Here is a 15,974-nt window from a genome sequence, read left to right as displayed (position 1 = left end):
CTGCTCCACATATTTGGAACAAAGTCCCAGAAAGCTGCAGGTCTGCTGAGACCCTCAGCTCATTTAAATCAAGATTGAAGACTTTTCTGTTTGCTGCTGCCTTTAATTGAACCACATTCAATTCATATATTAATCAATTTCCTGCATTTCTGCATTTTACTACTGAATTTTATTTCTTACACTGTTCTTAATTGCTGTTAAATCTCCTTTTCTTTTGCCTTATGTTTTGATGCTTTTAATGGTTTTAAAAGGACTGCACAATATATCGCCATTTCCTCCAGGACCGAGTTCGTGCAAGGCGTACACTATAAAACGCAGATCGGCAAAGATCTTTTCCAGACGTGGTTTGTGTGCGAGTAATTGCAGAATTGCGGCAGTGTATGGTTGATTGCGTGCAGCGTAATATCTCAGGGAGACATCAATTATTGTTTCAATGTATGTTTTAAATCTCCTTTACTTTTTACTACTGAATTTTATTTCTTACACAGTTTCTTTAATTGTTTTTAAATCTCCTTTTCTTTTGCCTTATGTTTTGATGCTTTTAATGGTTTTATGTGAAGCACTTTGAATTAACGAGTCATCGCACCTCACAATGAGACTCCGCACTAGATAACGAGTTTAACGCTCAGCTGCCTCAACCCTGCAGGCTATGTAACCGTATCAACCCGCTTAACGGGCGTGAGCCGGGGAGTTTACCACACCTCAGATCCATGTTTTTCCTTTCGGTAACTCATTCAGAGATCACCTTCCTGGTTCTGCCATTGTTTTTGAGTCACTGAAGCAGACTGAGACAAATACCCAGTGTTGCTTCAGGAGGAAGTTGCGTTGCTTTATCTGATGTCAACAGCTCCTCTTTTGTTTGTTCGATCGATTGCACGTACCTGGACTTCTCCTTCTTGTTCGGCCTGCAGCGATTGTGACATAAAACCTGATTCTTTTTTTTTTTTCCCCCATCCTTGTTCCAGTATTACCATCACCACTTCCTGCTTCCCTGTTCCCTCCATCTGTTTCCGGGACCCGGTCAATGACTGGTTCGAGAGCCTGGCCCAGTGTTTGCACTGGAATGTGAGGAAGAAGCAGAACTACCTTAGCTCGGAGGACGAGGAGTTCTGAAGGCACTGAAAGGGGGGGGGGCATCTTCAAAGTCTGAAGGACTCCTTAGTCTTGGTTTTAGCTCGACCGTGCTCTGTGCCGTTTTGTCTTTAATGGATAGGTCTCACCAAACTCCATTCAGCATCGCCTGTCGTAATAACGTTGCCCAGAACATTGACAATTGTATTAAACCTCAAATCACTATTGTAAAATTATATTTAATCCTTGTTTTTTCATAGTTTTTATTTCATAAGGCCCTTTTTCAAAAGTCTGTCTTCGCGCTTGGTGAGAGTGGAGTTGTCACAGTCTCGTCATCCCTCAGCCAATCACCTAAAATCCTCCCGATAAGCATTACTTAAAACAGCTACCAGATTAAGACCGCTAGCTCGTGTTAGCTAGAGTAGATTGGGCCGGACCTGATATGCCGGGTTCGGCTGTATTGTCTCGAAAATTCCATCGGGCTTGAATCAGGGCGGGTTCATGCCAGTTTCCCGGGTTTTTATTTTGTTATTCAACGCAGACCGTATAGACAGTTTTTAGTCTGTGCTGAACATTCGGTAGGAGAAGACGACACATGTGTCACTAATGTCTGTTACCCCACTGAAGACGTGCGCCCAATCATAGCTCTACGCTAGAACGATGCCAGTCATTTAGAATCAAACACCGAGCTGCAGCGGTCAAAGACGGACTCGCACCTCCAGGTTCTCTAGTAGCTTCGGATTATTACTCGTCATCAAAGTGGAACGCCAGTGCTGACTGCAGCTGCTAGCTTAATTCACATAACTCTGCAGAGAGTGAAAGGAAGCTTATCTACAGTCTATTGGGTGAGCGGTGAGGAGGCGGAGACTGGTGAAAACGCCACTCTTGAATGATGACATCTTTGTGTAATTTATTTTAAAAATGATAGACGTATACAACCAACATTTGAAAAATGGGTGTTTTGAGATAAAAATTAAATGAATAAATAATACATTATTTTTTTCAAAATATTGGACACGTGTTGCTTAATCAAGCTACTCAGAGTATGCAGCATTAATGATTCTCTGCTCAGGTAGTCGTTACATAGTTATTAATATCCTTTAATAAGTCTGTAGAATACCCCAGAAGATGTTCTAATGTGTAAGCACGTTAAAACGGTGACTGTCTGAATGGAGTTTGGTCCCACTATTTGTCCAGGATTGTCTCTGTGTGTTTTTCTTCTGCGTTCCGTATAAACTGGCCTTTTGAAATCAAAAAGCAGTTGAAGAGATGGTGTTTCGACGAGTAATCAGAAGGAAATGCAAGGCTTGCACTAAAGCTTTGAACGTCTGTTGTGAATGGCAGTTATGCATCACTCTCAATGGTCTGCTTTGGCACTTTTTACTCTGCAAAACAGACCATATGGACGGCAGGGACACATCGACTACTTTATAAACCACAAGTTAGCTACTTCAGTAGAGGTTACAGATTTTCTTAAATATTCTAAAGCATCTGTTAAATCAAACTTACCTGAATTGTTAATCAAATCAGGAGAAACTGTTGTAATATCATGAATTTATGACGAATGATGTCTTACACATTTATTTTTGTTGCGTCTTGGGGGGGTGGTGGGCAGATTTACAGTAAATCTACTTGGCAAATGTACGGACTGTGCCTTAAACACTGGTATCATTAATTTAAGAAAATGTAATTTTCAAGGTTTACATCATTGTGATCTGATTTGTGCATTTCAATTGCAGCCACATGCTGACTGCTGTCGGCTGCACACGACACTTGATCGGCTATTTGGGTTCTTTAGTAGGCGTCGCATAATCTCTGTTCCGCTGTCCGTAGTCACTGCGTTGTAGTCAAGAATGCAGGAAGATGATATTCATTCCAGTTCCCATTTCTTCAGTGTCTTTTTAAAGTCTGTTTTTAAGCCATAGCTGAACTCTGTGTAGGTTTTATAGACCGATGTCTGTGGGTGATCTAAAGGTTCTGTGTACGTTTTTCAGACCTTCAGTTTGCGACAACTCTGCCACTGTGTAGTCTTTGCTGAAAACGTGTGGCCTCCCGTACATATCTGTTCGCGTATGTTTTTCTAGATGTTTATATATGTGTATATATATATATATGTATAAGTTTATAAATTGGCTCAGCAAATTGTGTCGTATGGAAGACGTGGCGTCACCTGTTACTCAAGTGGACCAGCTGAGCTCTGAAAGGCAATCATTCCTTCAACTCTGAGTACATGTATGTGATGCTTGAATAAGATGTATTTTGTAAAGTCTGTTTATTGATCCGTTTACAATGCATCATTGCTGAAAATAAATCTTTGATACTTTTTTTTTTACATTAATAAGCTCTATAATTAATTTGTCGACCAGTCAGTCTGGCTCTAATTTTTCAAAAGCTTGTAATACAGAAGGATTTGTAGAACAGTGAAATACTTGTACATTCAAAAGGCTTTCCAGGACAACTTTAAATCGAATGCATCAGAACAGATGGAAAAGGATGCGGTTTGTCTCCAGTGTTGTCTGAACTGTCGCGCCTCACTGAACCCCAGTTCTGCAAAAGAAAAAGGCTTTTACTTCTATTTTCTATGAAGCATTGTCAACTCTTCTCTCAAAGTGCTTTTCACTTTTGTAACTCTTGACTTTTATATTCATGTTTGCTTTTAATATGAATCTTGCTATTTTTTTTTTTCCCCCAGAGCACTTTAATAAACAAAATGTAACACGGGAGTGTGTACCCTCCTGTTTGATCGTCACTCCTGAAACCAGTCCTTGGGTTCATGTTTGCTTTAAATCAATGAAATGTGGTGGAAGTCGTGCAATATCACTAAAGCTACCGGTAGTTCCCTGGATTTAACGCCAGTTCTGTGAGTATGTACATCCAAATAATTTTTCACTTGTTATTGAGCAACAAGCCAAAACATCAATCTTGTTTTATTTTATTAAACCGTAAATGGAAAAAAACAAACCCTTGTGTAACGGTACTCGCGTGCTGCAGAAAGAGGTAAACATATTCCAGTGTCTCCCAAAGAAGTAGTCAAGACGATACAAGATTCAAGCTAGACAGTTACTATTTCAAAAAGCACATTAAAGTTAGTCAACATTGGATGTCATTTACAGTAAAAGAGATTTTGAGATAAAAGCTGCTTTGATAGGAAAGATGTTGGACAAAATTGTTGGTGTCTACGAACACCAATAGCTGTAACACGTTATAATACTGTAATCAAAGGTTATGTAGTTCCAGTTGTAATGCTTTACATCCTGTAGATTAACCAGTGTTCGCTGGAATGACATGTAAACGGCACATCAGTAAAAAAAAGAGACATCAACCGACTGATCATTCTGGTGGAGTTGATGTTGAACAATGAGCTCCGTATTTATCAGCACAGTGCTAAAGCTTCTTATAAGGCCCTCTGCATGAAGATGTGTCCTTAACCACCGGCTGTGATATCACTTGCTGTGGGCAAACACTGCAAAAAAAAAGAAAAGTACGGCTCAATACAACGTTCTGGCCGCTTTCTAGCCAACAAACGTGCTCAAGGTGAGTACAGTTGGACAATGCTTAGGTTTCTCAGAATTTAGGGACGTGATCAAGAGGGGAAGTAGTTCATGATATTTACAAATCTGTAAAGCTGAGTTCATATTCCCCTGGTCTTCTGCCCAGAGTAACATTTGAAGGACTGAAACCAAGAAAAGAAAACCAAAGTTATACTCACTCCTCTCCCTCAGGCCTTGTCCAAAGCTGCGCACCAGCCTGATGAGGCCCCAGAGTAAAACCACTTTAATCACCAGTGAAATCAACGCTCCGGTGACAGCGGCTGCCTCCAGGGTGTACGATTTGTCGTGGAACCATTTCATTACCACCTGCGGTTAAAGCAAACCATTGTTTTTTCAGCAGTAATCCAGCAATGTCATACATAACTTATGAATTTATTAATACGGTGTGTCTTTATGATACAATGGCGGGGTCAAAAGGCAAAGTGGAAACAAATTGGGGAGAGGTTTGTGACGTGAATGTGCTTGTGTTCATTTGTATTTAAAAACAACTTTTCCACAGTGTGGTTTTTTTTGTTGATTATTTCGCCTGCTTTAGAAAACACCCTTTCACAGGGCACAGATGAAGCTGGGGTACAGAGAATAGTTTGCAAACAAAGGCGCAATAAAGTCCGAAGTACACAAACTGTGACCGGGGGATCCATTGCGTTTCGCTGCCAGATACGTCAACGCAAGCCTCGATACGCGCTTCACAAAAATCTTCCTGGATTACTCGACACGAGCTTCGAAGCCTCGACACGAAAGGTCACATCACTAATCGTCCCCTTGAGGACATTTCTACTATTTTGACGTTCACCATCTTGTTAAAATTGCCCTCAACAAATGCTCTAGTCACTGCTGTTTGAGTAACGTCTGCTAAAAAAAAAACACACATGGATTGATCAGTATTTGTAAAAGCCAGTCCACCTACAGATTCAGAGAAATTTAAATATTTGAAATCTGGTAAAAGCAAATGTCAGCAGCTCACCGTGTACATCAGATAAACAAAGAAGGCTAGCTGAGGAAGGTTCTGCACCATGAAGACCCAGACTAAGACCGTGGCTTCCTTTAACACCTGAAGAACAAGATGTTACAACTAAATGCTTGTGCATTTTACCATCCGTACTCTTAACGATTTAAAATGCATCATGAATGACATTTTCGTATCAGTTAGTGGTCCCTCTGTGTGCAGGTTTACTCGTGAAGAAGACAATGGATGAAGAGCGCTCACCGCAATAGCCCCAACAGCGGCGGTCAGGCAGGCCCACCCTACTCCGACGCCCAGGATAATGCTGTTGGTAGCGGACATGGCCGAGTCCGCCGTCGTGATCAGGATACAAAGACACAACTGTAACAACAACAACAACTGCATGTCATTATTGAGCTCATTTCAAGAAATACTTGTCCAAGAGTTTGGTTCTAAAATCACACACATTCTTTTGTACCAACCGTGTTACAGAAAAGGCACACAGACCAGTTCCTTGAACAAAGGAAGCACCAATTGACCTGAAATTAATGCAACCACAAAACATGAGCCAATGTGGGACTCAACCAGAAAACTAGCTCTGCAGCTATTCTCACTGACATCACTGTTTTGACTCGGTCCAGGTTCATACCTACGTGTAGAGATAGATAGACTTTATTTCAGACTCAGGGTCCATACAGACAGATACATAAAAAGACAGACACAAACAATAAAAGTACATAGGCCTAGCAATGCCTTACAAAGAGACAGCTGTACCAATGTCGCCACAGCTGGACTGGTAGCGTGTGGTGCTAAACCTTAAAACAAGTATGATCCCATTTACAGAGTCATTCAGTCTACAGATGAATTTGTACATGAGATTTCTTAAAACTGTTTGGAAAGTGTTGACTCGTGCAGCCACACACATTTCACTGGCACTACTCCATCTCGCTCTCTTTAACAGTATTCTCATGGCGTCATTGTACGCTACTTGAAGTCTCTGTAAACTCTTTTTTTTGTAGTTTGACCACAAGTGTGCAGTGTAGAGTGAAGTACAATATGCTCTGAACAGAGACATCTTCACTCCATCTGTACACAGACCAAACTTGCGTGAGAGACTGTTTGCTTGTGCATACATCATACGACATTGCCTGGAAATGTCGTTATCATCAGACATGTGTTCTGTTAAAAAATGACCAAGATATTTTACTTCACTACAGACACCAAGATTATTGTCAGACAATTTGAAGTCAGGGAAGTTTAGACATTTGTCCTCTTTAGTTGGACAGATCAGGATAGCACTCTTACTGGCGCTGTATTTGATGTCATGTTCCACACCGTACACAGTACATATAGTGAGGAGCTGCTGAAGACCAGCGCTAGAAGGACTAAAGATCACCAGATCATCTGCATACATGATGTGATTAACCAGAGTATTACCCATCATGCACCAGTATTACAGGCTTTCAGTTGCTTGGACATATCATCAATATACAGATTAAACAGAACTTGTCTGACACCATTGCTAACCCCAAATGGGGCTGACACACTTTTACCCCATTTGACTTGCATACTCTGGTGCGCATACCAGTAAGCCAGAATGTGGGGACACCTCTTTGGCTCAGTTTAAAAAATAATTTCCTATGATTAACACGATCAAAAGCTTTGGAGGCATCAATAAAACACATAAGAAGTGATGAGTTTATACATGCACTGCATACTATATTATGACATTTCTAGTAAAATACTATGACTTCTTTATAGTATTCTTTCTTTGACAAAGAATACTGCGCTATTTTTATGATTGTGTTTTAATAAACTACTACGCCATTACTTTTTATGAATCTTTGACATATATGACTTTCGATATACTGTTTTTTAAAAACTTTTGACATAATATATTATGGCTATTATGACTTTTCGACAGGTTATACTATGACCTTTCCAGATGCTAGCCTATCACTTTTTTTATGACAAATTTTGACATACTATATAATTTTTTTCGACATGCTATACAATGACTTTGACATGTGTGGAAGTTTGAGTCTGTGCCACAGCGAGGAGGCCAGAGCACGTGTCCGGCTGCTGTTCACAGTGGACACGCTGCAACAATAAATCTACCAAAACTGGTTTACAATTAAAAGGAATTTAATCCCACTGATGCAAGTACAGTATTTACAGTGAAGTACACTATTTCCATGAAATATTAAATCAATAAAACCCCGTTTGCAAAAAACTCAACTCAGCTCCTCAGGTATAAAACCCGTCCGTCCTCTGAGAGCCATCACGCGAGAGAGAAAAAGACTTGAAATTAAACCACCCACATCCGTTCGAAACACCTCCTCTTCCGTTTATCCCGATTCCTATTGGCTAACTTCCAGGAGTGTATTCACCTGTCTGCCTTTCTGTCCCTGAGTTTACGAACACGTTCAATGACTGTCAGTTATGGTTTAATCCCTCTATGATAAACATTCCATATAATAGATAAGACTTTGCAACTTTTGGCAAAAGCTTCATGTCTCAAATTCTCCATCTAGCTACGAATCCTAAAACACTTTATGCTTATCTTAATTATGCATTTCCAAAACACTTATGATTATGACTAATTATGAATTCTTAAATATGAATCATTGAACACTTTTATTATAGCTACTAAACACAGTTCTATGCTCAAATGTCTTACACATGCTATGATTTTCTTTTACTTTTTCAACATGCTATATTATGACTTTTTCGACATGTTATACTATTACTTGCCTTTCCCCGACATGCCATACTATGACCTTTTCCCGACATGCTATACTATGACCTTTTCCCGACATGCCATACTATGACCTTTTCCCGACATGCCATACTATGACCTTTTCCCGACATGCTATACTATGACCTTTTCCCGACATGCCATACTATGACCTTTTCCCGACATGCTATACTATGACCTTTTCCCGACATGCCATACTTTGACCTTTTCCCGACATGCTATACTTTGACCTTTTCCCGACATGCCATACTATGACCTTTTCCCGACATGCTATACTATGACTATCAGAATCCGCTTTATTGACCAGGTATGAGTACTCATATCAGGACTGGATTAAATATTGAATGACTAACGTACCAGGTTGCTATTTATACATCAGGTATGTGGATATGTACAACATCTGTATGTACACATCAGTTTACAGTATATGCAGCACCTTAGTGTATAGGCCTATTTGACAATTATATGTACATGGTACAAAAAACTAGTTAAATAACGACATTTAAAATGAAGTATAATTTAACTGATGAGTGACGACCTGTGGGAACAAACTGTTCCTGTGTACGGTTGTTTTGGGGAACAGCGCTCTTAAACCCCCTACCAGAGGGGGAAAGTTGGAACATGTTGGGTCCAGGGTGTGATGGATCTGCAGTGATGCAAACAGCCCTTTTCTTGACTCGGTAGGTGTATAAGTCCTGAATAGAGGTCAGGAATGTAACAGTTCTGGTGTGCAGTCGTTGGTGTAGAAGGAGAAGTACAGTGGGGAAAGCTCACATCCCTGGGAGGCGCCGGTACTGATAATCTGGGAGCTGTTTGTCATCTTCCCCAACTTTACCCGCTACATCCGGTCTGTCAAAAGAATTGTGATCCATGACAAGTGGGGGCTGGCACAGTAAACTTGCTGAGTTTGGAGCGGAGGACTTCTGAGATTACGATGTTGAACTCCGAGCTTAAGTCCACAAACAGGATCCTTGCATTATGTTCCTGGGGAGTCCAGTTGTGGCAGGATGTCGTGCAGTCCCATCGACTGCATCATCCACCGAGCTGTGAGCTGGGTAGGCAAACTACAGGGTGTCCAGCAGGGGTCCTGTGATGTCCTTCAGGTGGGCCAACATCAGTCTCTCAAAGAATGTTTTATGACCACAGACGTCAGGGTGACGGGCCTGTCGTCATTTAATCCTGTGATAATCCAGGTTTGATTTAGACTCACAACCCTTTTCTTCATGTCATCCACTCTCACACCCCCTTCTCTGTCACTCAGTCTCCAGCTGCTCTACTAAAGACAAAAGCCAGAGAGATTTTGTTTTTGTCAGAGCATTTGATTCATTGATTGTTGTCAGGATGTAAAGAGAATTTCAACAAATATAAAATTGTTTCTGAAAACATTACAAACCCTAGCTTTAATATTAATATCCAAACATTTATCTGAAAGAAGTGTTAACTGGGGAAAGTGCTGATCCATTGAGATTTTTGAAGATAAAAAACAAGCATTGTGAAATTAGATTTTTCCAGCAAAGGAGACCATATATATAGGAAGTACATTACAGTGATGGTAGCTTTTAGGTTTATTGTCCAGGAACATGAGGGCCTTATATACAGATTGTACAGGCTTGAATATTGTATCTGTGGTTAAGGGACCAAGAGGTTGAACAGTTATATGCGAGGAAATCATGGCATGGAAACCAATCTTAGCAGTTTCAAAAAAATCTATAATTGCTCGGTTGAATTTTGTTTTTGCAACATCTTGCTGAACTTACTGAAGCAAAGAGTTGAGTCTCAGATGACACCGAGGTATTAGAAACTAGAAACCACTTGTAGCTACTCACCTGATACATAAACAACATTGTTGAGGAGCATCACTTGCTCGTTCTGTTGACTGTATCTTTACATTAAGATGAAAGCAAGAATCTGCAAGTCACTCTGCGACAGCCTCCATTAACCATCAAGTCTTTACAGTTCATATTTTTGTATCATTTGCGTATATTTGGACGTCAACTCAAAAACATGCTGAAGGCAGATATTGATGTATAAGCTAAGAAGGAACCTGTGATAAGAGCTTTTCTTACGCTAAGGTACACCTCACAGACGTTGTTGCTACAGTGTTACCCTTTGCTTCAAAAAAATTGAAGCTTTTCATTTTCAAATGTATTTAGTGACCATGATCCTCAACATAAATGTTTGATTGTCAGCATTTCACTTGAATTTAATTGCCGTTTTAAGAACACTTCTGTTCCTTCATTTAAATCCAATTTACGAGCAATGAGGTCGAGTCACGATCCGAGTCATCACAAGACTTAATTGTCCTCTCTGGTGTGTTGCTACATACAGTACAACGTCACTTTATAAGTTTCCTGTCTGCTTTATTTTCCCCAGTTCATGTTAAAAACCACCAAATATAATAACTTTTCTATCAAAATGACATTGCCTGAGCAAGTCTTTAAAATGCTCAAACTAGATTGTTTTAGCAGAGGGTGGCTGGTAAATTCCAATAACGACCGATGAAAAAGCAACTTGCCATGGGCTGCTGGTAGTGCAGGGTAAACATAACCTGGTGTGAAATATACGAGGGTTCTTTAACGTTGCAACGGCTGGGTTTTTATGTGGTCTTCAGCCAGTGTTTTTGTAATATATAGTATTTACCAACTGACTTGTGGTCAGGTTTTTTTTCATTTTTCAAGGATCATTAATTGTCATTGTGCAACACACGGATTGGCTTTTTGTGGGCTTGATGGAGCGATACTGGGTAACACTCACTGGCACGGACTGTTCATGTGGATTCCACACATTGCCAGCAGCTGCTCTCCCGTTAGCCTCCCACCCAGTTAGATCCACACCTAGCCAGCACTAGTCCCCGGCAGCCACCTTCTCTACGATGTAGTATGCCTGTTGCCAGACCGGTAGCACCCCGGTCCCTTTACTGACAAGCAGATGTGTTTTCCTCGCCAAGAGTTGGTCAAACGTAACTCGAACAGGTAACGGGAGCGAGGTTAGTCAGTGTGTTCTTGGCCTGGTTGTACAAGATTCAACTTTCTGTCGGCTTCACCTTTGGCCCAACGAAGCCGCCTTAGTGTTGCTGTAAACCAGGGTTTGTTGTTGTTTTCGTGAGCGCACACACATTTCTTCACAAACACTGTTGTACAATGTCACATTGTCAATGAGTTGATCCAGATCTGGAGCTGCAACATCACAAACACACTAACCAGTGCAGTCAAAGCGGGCCTTTAACTCCAGCTTTGCCTCCTTGGTCCACCTTGTCAGTCTGGACCACAGGCTGAGCAGATTTGAATTTCTGCCTGCAAGTTGGGAACCTGAGCCTGGATGACCCAGCCAGTGATCAGAGAGCCCCAAGGCTGCACGGGGATCAGAGCAATACGAGTCCTTTACCGTAGTGTGGCAATAATCCGGCGTGTAATTATCACTGGTGGGACATTTCATCTGTTGACCGTATTCATGAAGTTCTTTGCTGAGGTTTGCTCTGTTAAACTCAGCTAGAACAATGAGAGAGGAGTCTGGGGTTTTTTCCTCCATGTTATTGATTTGTCCAACCAGGTGTTGCAAAGCCTCGCTGACACACGCCTCAGGTGGGGTACAAACACCGACCAGAACAATAAATAAAATGGTTTGCCGTTTATGAAAATAGTCTCTAGGGGAGGACTGCATGTTCTGAGACACCCCTGTGTTTTCCCCTCGATAGCTCCTTTACACTGTCCGCTCTGAGGCACCGGCAGATGGAACAAAGCGTCCGGGATGTGCTGACCAAACCAGGGCAGTTGCAGTGATGCAGAGGGCAGCGCGCCTCTGGAGAAGTCTGTGCTTGCTCTGTTGAGAAGCAGCAGCTCATCCATATTGTTGGCCGGGGAGCGGAGGTTCACCATATGCATTGACGGAAGCTCAGTTCTAGATCCCTGCTGTCGCAGTTTAACAAGTGCTCTGGCCTGCTTATGGCATACTGTACAAGGATTTTGTCGACAACTTTTTTATGCCATAACATACTATGACGTTATACCACACTATGACTTGTTATGCTACTATAATAGATATATATTATTTTTCTGAAAGTTCAGAGCGGGCCCATTTCTCTGCCCCCGAAAGTGCTGCGTGCACCATTCTTGAGAACTGCTCATCGCTCTTTTACTCTAGGACAATGAAGAAGAGTTCGATTGTGACGTCAAGCAGCAGCAAACGTGAACTGCGTTCCATGAGATGCTGCCTGTAAAGACCCGCTGCAAACGACATGCTGGACTCAATGCGCAGAGTCCTGAAGCCCGCCCCCCGCTGCTGCACCACATACATACATATCTTCGTAAATAGTTGGAACCATTGGTGATAAGAAAATCATATCATCCGCACTGCGGAGGCTGTCTATCACATTTCTGTAAAGAGGAATGCACATGAACCTGAGCCTGAAGGTCAAAGGTCACCATGGAGAAACACAGGTTCAGCAGGAAGTATTGCTCCTGGAGGCTGTCCAAGGCCCCGCCCACACGGAATGCCATCATGTTGGGCCTCTGGATGAGCAGCAAGGTGCAGAAGACCTGGATCACGCCGAAACACATGATGCACACGAAGCGAACCTGCGTCACAAACAGACCACAGCTGGTTAATCAGGTTTGGTTGATTCTTAATCACATATAGAAAACATCCTTTCTGCAACTGGGATAATACTTAATACTAATACATTGGAGTCTGGATCAAAGTGATGGACTGACGGACCGACGGACCATAGAAAAGATGACACGCTGACGTTTCCTGCAGTGTGGTGAAGCCGGAGTAATATTATTCAGGGCGGGGGTCAGTAACTAACTATGAGAGTCCACAGGTCACTAATCAGCAAACCATTTACTAAACAGGAGAAACTTGCAAAGAACAATGACTTGACCGTGATATTCGCCCATCTGTACAAGCCAACACACACACACACACACACACACACACACCAAAGTGAGAACTGGTTACAGCTGCAACTGAAAAAGGAAACACAAAGACACCCTGATGTATACTGGTGTCCCACTGTCATATATCAAACTGTCCAAGTCCAGAGGGCGTTTAAATTCATCTTTAGGACATCGTGACAGCCATTCATACAATGCCTTACATTTGATCTTGAATGTTGATGGGCTTAAAATGTTTTGAAATAATGAGTCTAGATATTATTTTTAATTATCTCTCAGAAGAAGATTTGAATGATTTAGGAATTAGAAGACCAATTTGAATCAACAAATGTTTTAAGTATTCATTTTCCCTTTCTCAAATGTTATTCTGTATTTCACATCTTAATGTCCGTCTTATTCATATATTGGGGCCATGACTACGCGTTCTCATTTAAACATGTTATATTGTGGAATCCAGATTGTTTTGTAACTCCATACATCAGTCAAACGAATAAGAAAGTAGGTCATGAAAACATTTCCGACTGCGACCTACCAGCAGCTCCTGCTTGAACTGTGATCCCAGCACAGAGAAGTTGACCACCGATCGCACCATAACCAACGACACGCTGAGTACAAACACCAGCAGCTCCTGTCTATTCTCCTGCAACACGCCCCGGCTGATGTAGTAGACGCAGAACACTGCATGCATGGGACAAGACCGTACAATGCTCACATACGGCACGAGTCACTGCATTACAAGAATGGTTTCTTCATAAAGCTGCACTTTCATTGGTTGCTCTTTTATACTCTGTATATCTGAATGTAAAGCCATTATGATGCAGTGTTTATTCATGTTTTATACTAATTATGGTCCCGATAGTGGAACTGCATTGGTTCCATTTGCTATATTCTTATGTTGCATAAAGGGCGGCAGGTGATACATATTAACCATTTATTTATCTTGATTGGTGATCGTTTTTCTTTACCATTTAGTGTATTAACTTTCTACATGTAACATAATAAAAAAAAGGATTATAAACTACCAAACCCAAAGTTGTATTTGAAGTTTTCTTAACTTAATCTGATCAGCAGGAAAAGAAAGGTATTCATTTCTAATAATACATTGCATTAACTTGATACTCTGTGTTAGCTTCTTAGAGACATTGACTGTATACACAAGTCTGTCTTCCTTGTGATGGAGTCATTGTACTCACCTAATCCAACCAACTGGATGAGAGACACAGTGACGTTGTCGTCCTCATACGAGTCACCCTGCCTGTAGATGCTGGACACCGTTAGGCCGAGCAGCACCAGCAGAGACGCTATGGTGAAGCAGAAGTAGAGCTTGAGCAGACAGGACAGCTCTGCCCAGGACTTTATCTACAAGAGGGTGGAGATGGGAGAGGTCAACGAATGTGAAACAACAACGTTTGAATTGAATTTAATGATTATTTAGATGACATTTAAACCCATCTTTACACCCACACAATGTGTTTTTCAGTTTCCCTCCATTTCATTACACTTAAAATAAAACTTGACCCCCCCTACTTTCAGAACTACTCGTGTTTTTAGCTTCTTTTATGCTGCAGCAGCTCACCGGTCCACATGGTGTCGCGACCAATTCCTGGTGTCTGGGCCTCAGGTTTGGAGAGAGAAGATCTAGGCCTTCCTGGGGTTGCCCAGACATCTGGTTGCCCAACAAAGGACTGCAGTGTAACAAAAATGTAATAATTACACAGAGGTTCACGTTGGGTAAACAGAAGAGCAGTCCAGTAGAAAGCAGAGGTATGAAGGAAAACCGGTTGGCACACTTGACATATAAACGACACAAACACCAAATACACCATAGAAAGAGTAACGAGGGACAGGTGAAACCAATCAGGGCGGGCCAGGTAATCGCACAGGCAGGCAGAAACACAGTGAAGCTGCCTGAAACCAGAAACAAGGTGAGTACTTATAAATAAAACATCAATAAACGTTGTGTCTGCAGCGCACAAGGATTTCAAGTCGTCTGCAGAAGGTCTTTACAGGCTCGTGGAATGCAGTTCATGTTTGCTGCTCCATGACGTTACAACCAAACTCTTCTTCATTTCCCTGGAGTAAAGTTTGCAAAGTTTTTAAACGAAGTGAATTTACAGTAGTGCTTCATGGAGCAGCACTTTTATAATCCGTTTTGGGGGATTGATCACAATAACGTGTTTTTTTTTGTGTGTAGGACCAAATATTACAAAAATAAATATGTGAATGAAATGGACAAACACAGATATAAATTAGTTTTTTTGAAAGTTTAAAAGTAACTAAATAACATGATGAATGGCTACAAATATATTAAATTCAAGCAGGAACACCATAAATCTGTATATGTGTACTTTTCTATACGAGTGTTAGCCCGTGTTAGGTTTCAACCTCAAAGACAGTCAACAGATGAACCACAGACATAAATACACACTTTATATAAAGCCTGTAGGATTCAGCGAGTTCATCATCCGTTGTTTGATTCAACGTTATGAAGGGTGTGGCGGGTTGGAGTGCTAATAAGCATCAACTAATTACCACTACCGTCACCAGATATCTCAACAGAGTTTGTCATTACATTTCCTCGTGACGTGAACAACAGAAGAGAAAGAATGAACTGCGGCAGTTTATAAATAACGATTCAAACTTCTCTACGGACCTTGTCTCGTCCATTTCGTTGTCAGCCTGTAGGAGACGGATCTAACATTCCTTTTGCTGACTGAATAACAGAATTTCAGTTTCATATTTGACACAAAAAAATAAAT

At 41.3% G+C, this 15,974-nt stretch overlaps 2 protein-coding genes across 8 annotated transcripts in view; one reads left to right on the top strand and one right to left on the bottom strand.

The window, feature by feature from the left end:
* The window catches only part of nadka (NAD kinase a), a 19,392-nt gene extending 15,397 nt beyond the window's left edge, over positions 1–3,995 (top strand). For 2 of the 7 annotated variants that reach the window (XM_079273551.1, XM_079273553.1), the window contains one exon: positions 966–3,994. In XM_079273551.1, coding sequence (XP_079129677.1) covers positions 966–1,113 — 148 coding nt within the window. In that variant the 3' untranslated portion in view covers positions 1,114–3,994. Of the gene's footprint in view, positions 1–965 lie in introns of all 7 variants that reach the window. The other 5 variants (XM_079273550.1, XM_079273549.1, XM_079273554.1 and 2 more) reach the window with 3 other exon arrangements.
* LOC306780978 (uncharacterized protein) lies at positions 3,994–15,974 on the bottom strand. Its single transcript, XM_079273555.1, has 9 exons — positions 15,869–15,974; positions 14,792–14,900; positions 14,409–14,574; positions 13,748–13,893; positions 12,721–12,897; positions 5,830–5,946; positions 5,587–5,673; positions 4,781–4,928; positions 3,994–4,534 (listed from the first exon to the last, which is right to left on the bottom strand). The coding sequence occupies exons 1-9, from the start codon at positions 15,880–15,882 to the stop codon at positions 4,515–4,517; spliced, it is 984 nt and encodes a 327-aa protein (XP_079129681.1). The 5' UTR covers positions 15,883–15,974; the 3' UTR covers positions 3,994–4,514.

This window comes from Melanostigma gelatinosum (assembly GCF_949748355.1).
Source record: "Melanostigma gelatinosum genome assembly, chromosome: 8".
Lineage (NCBI taxonomy): Eukaryota > Metazoa > Chordata > Actinopteri > Perciformes > Zoarcidae > Melanostigma > Melanostigma gelatinosum.
This window is presented reverse-complemented; position numbering and strand designations above follow the sequence as displayed.

Bases quoted from the DNA above. Each gene is read 5' to 3' on its own strand.
- LOC306780978 (XM_079273555.1), bottom strand. The intron at 12,898-13,747 runs GTAGGTCGCAGT...TTTGTGACGCAG, and splicing joins AGTTCAAGCAGGAGCTGCTG to GTTCGCTTCGTGTGCATCAT. The intron at 5,947-12,720 runs GTTCATGTGCAT...TTGTTGTTACAG, and splicing joins CCTTTGACCTTCAGGCTCAG to TTGTGTCTTTGTATCCTGAT.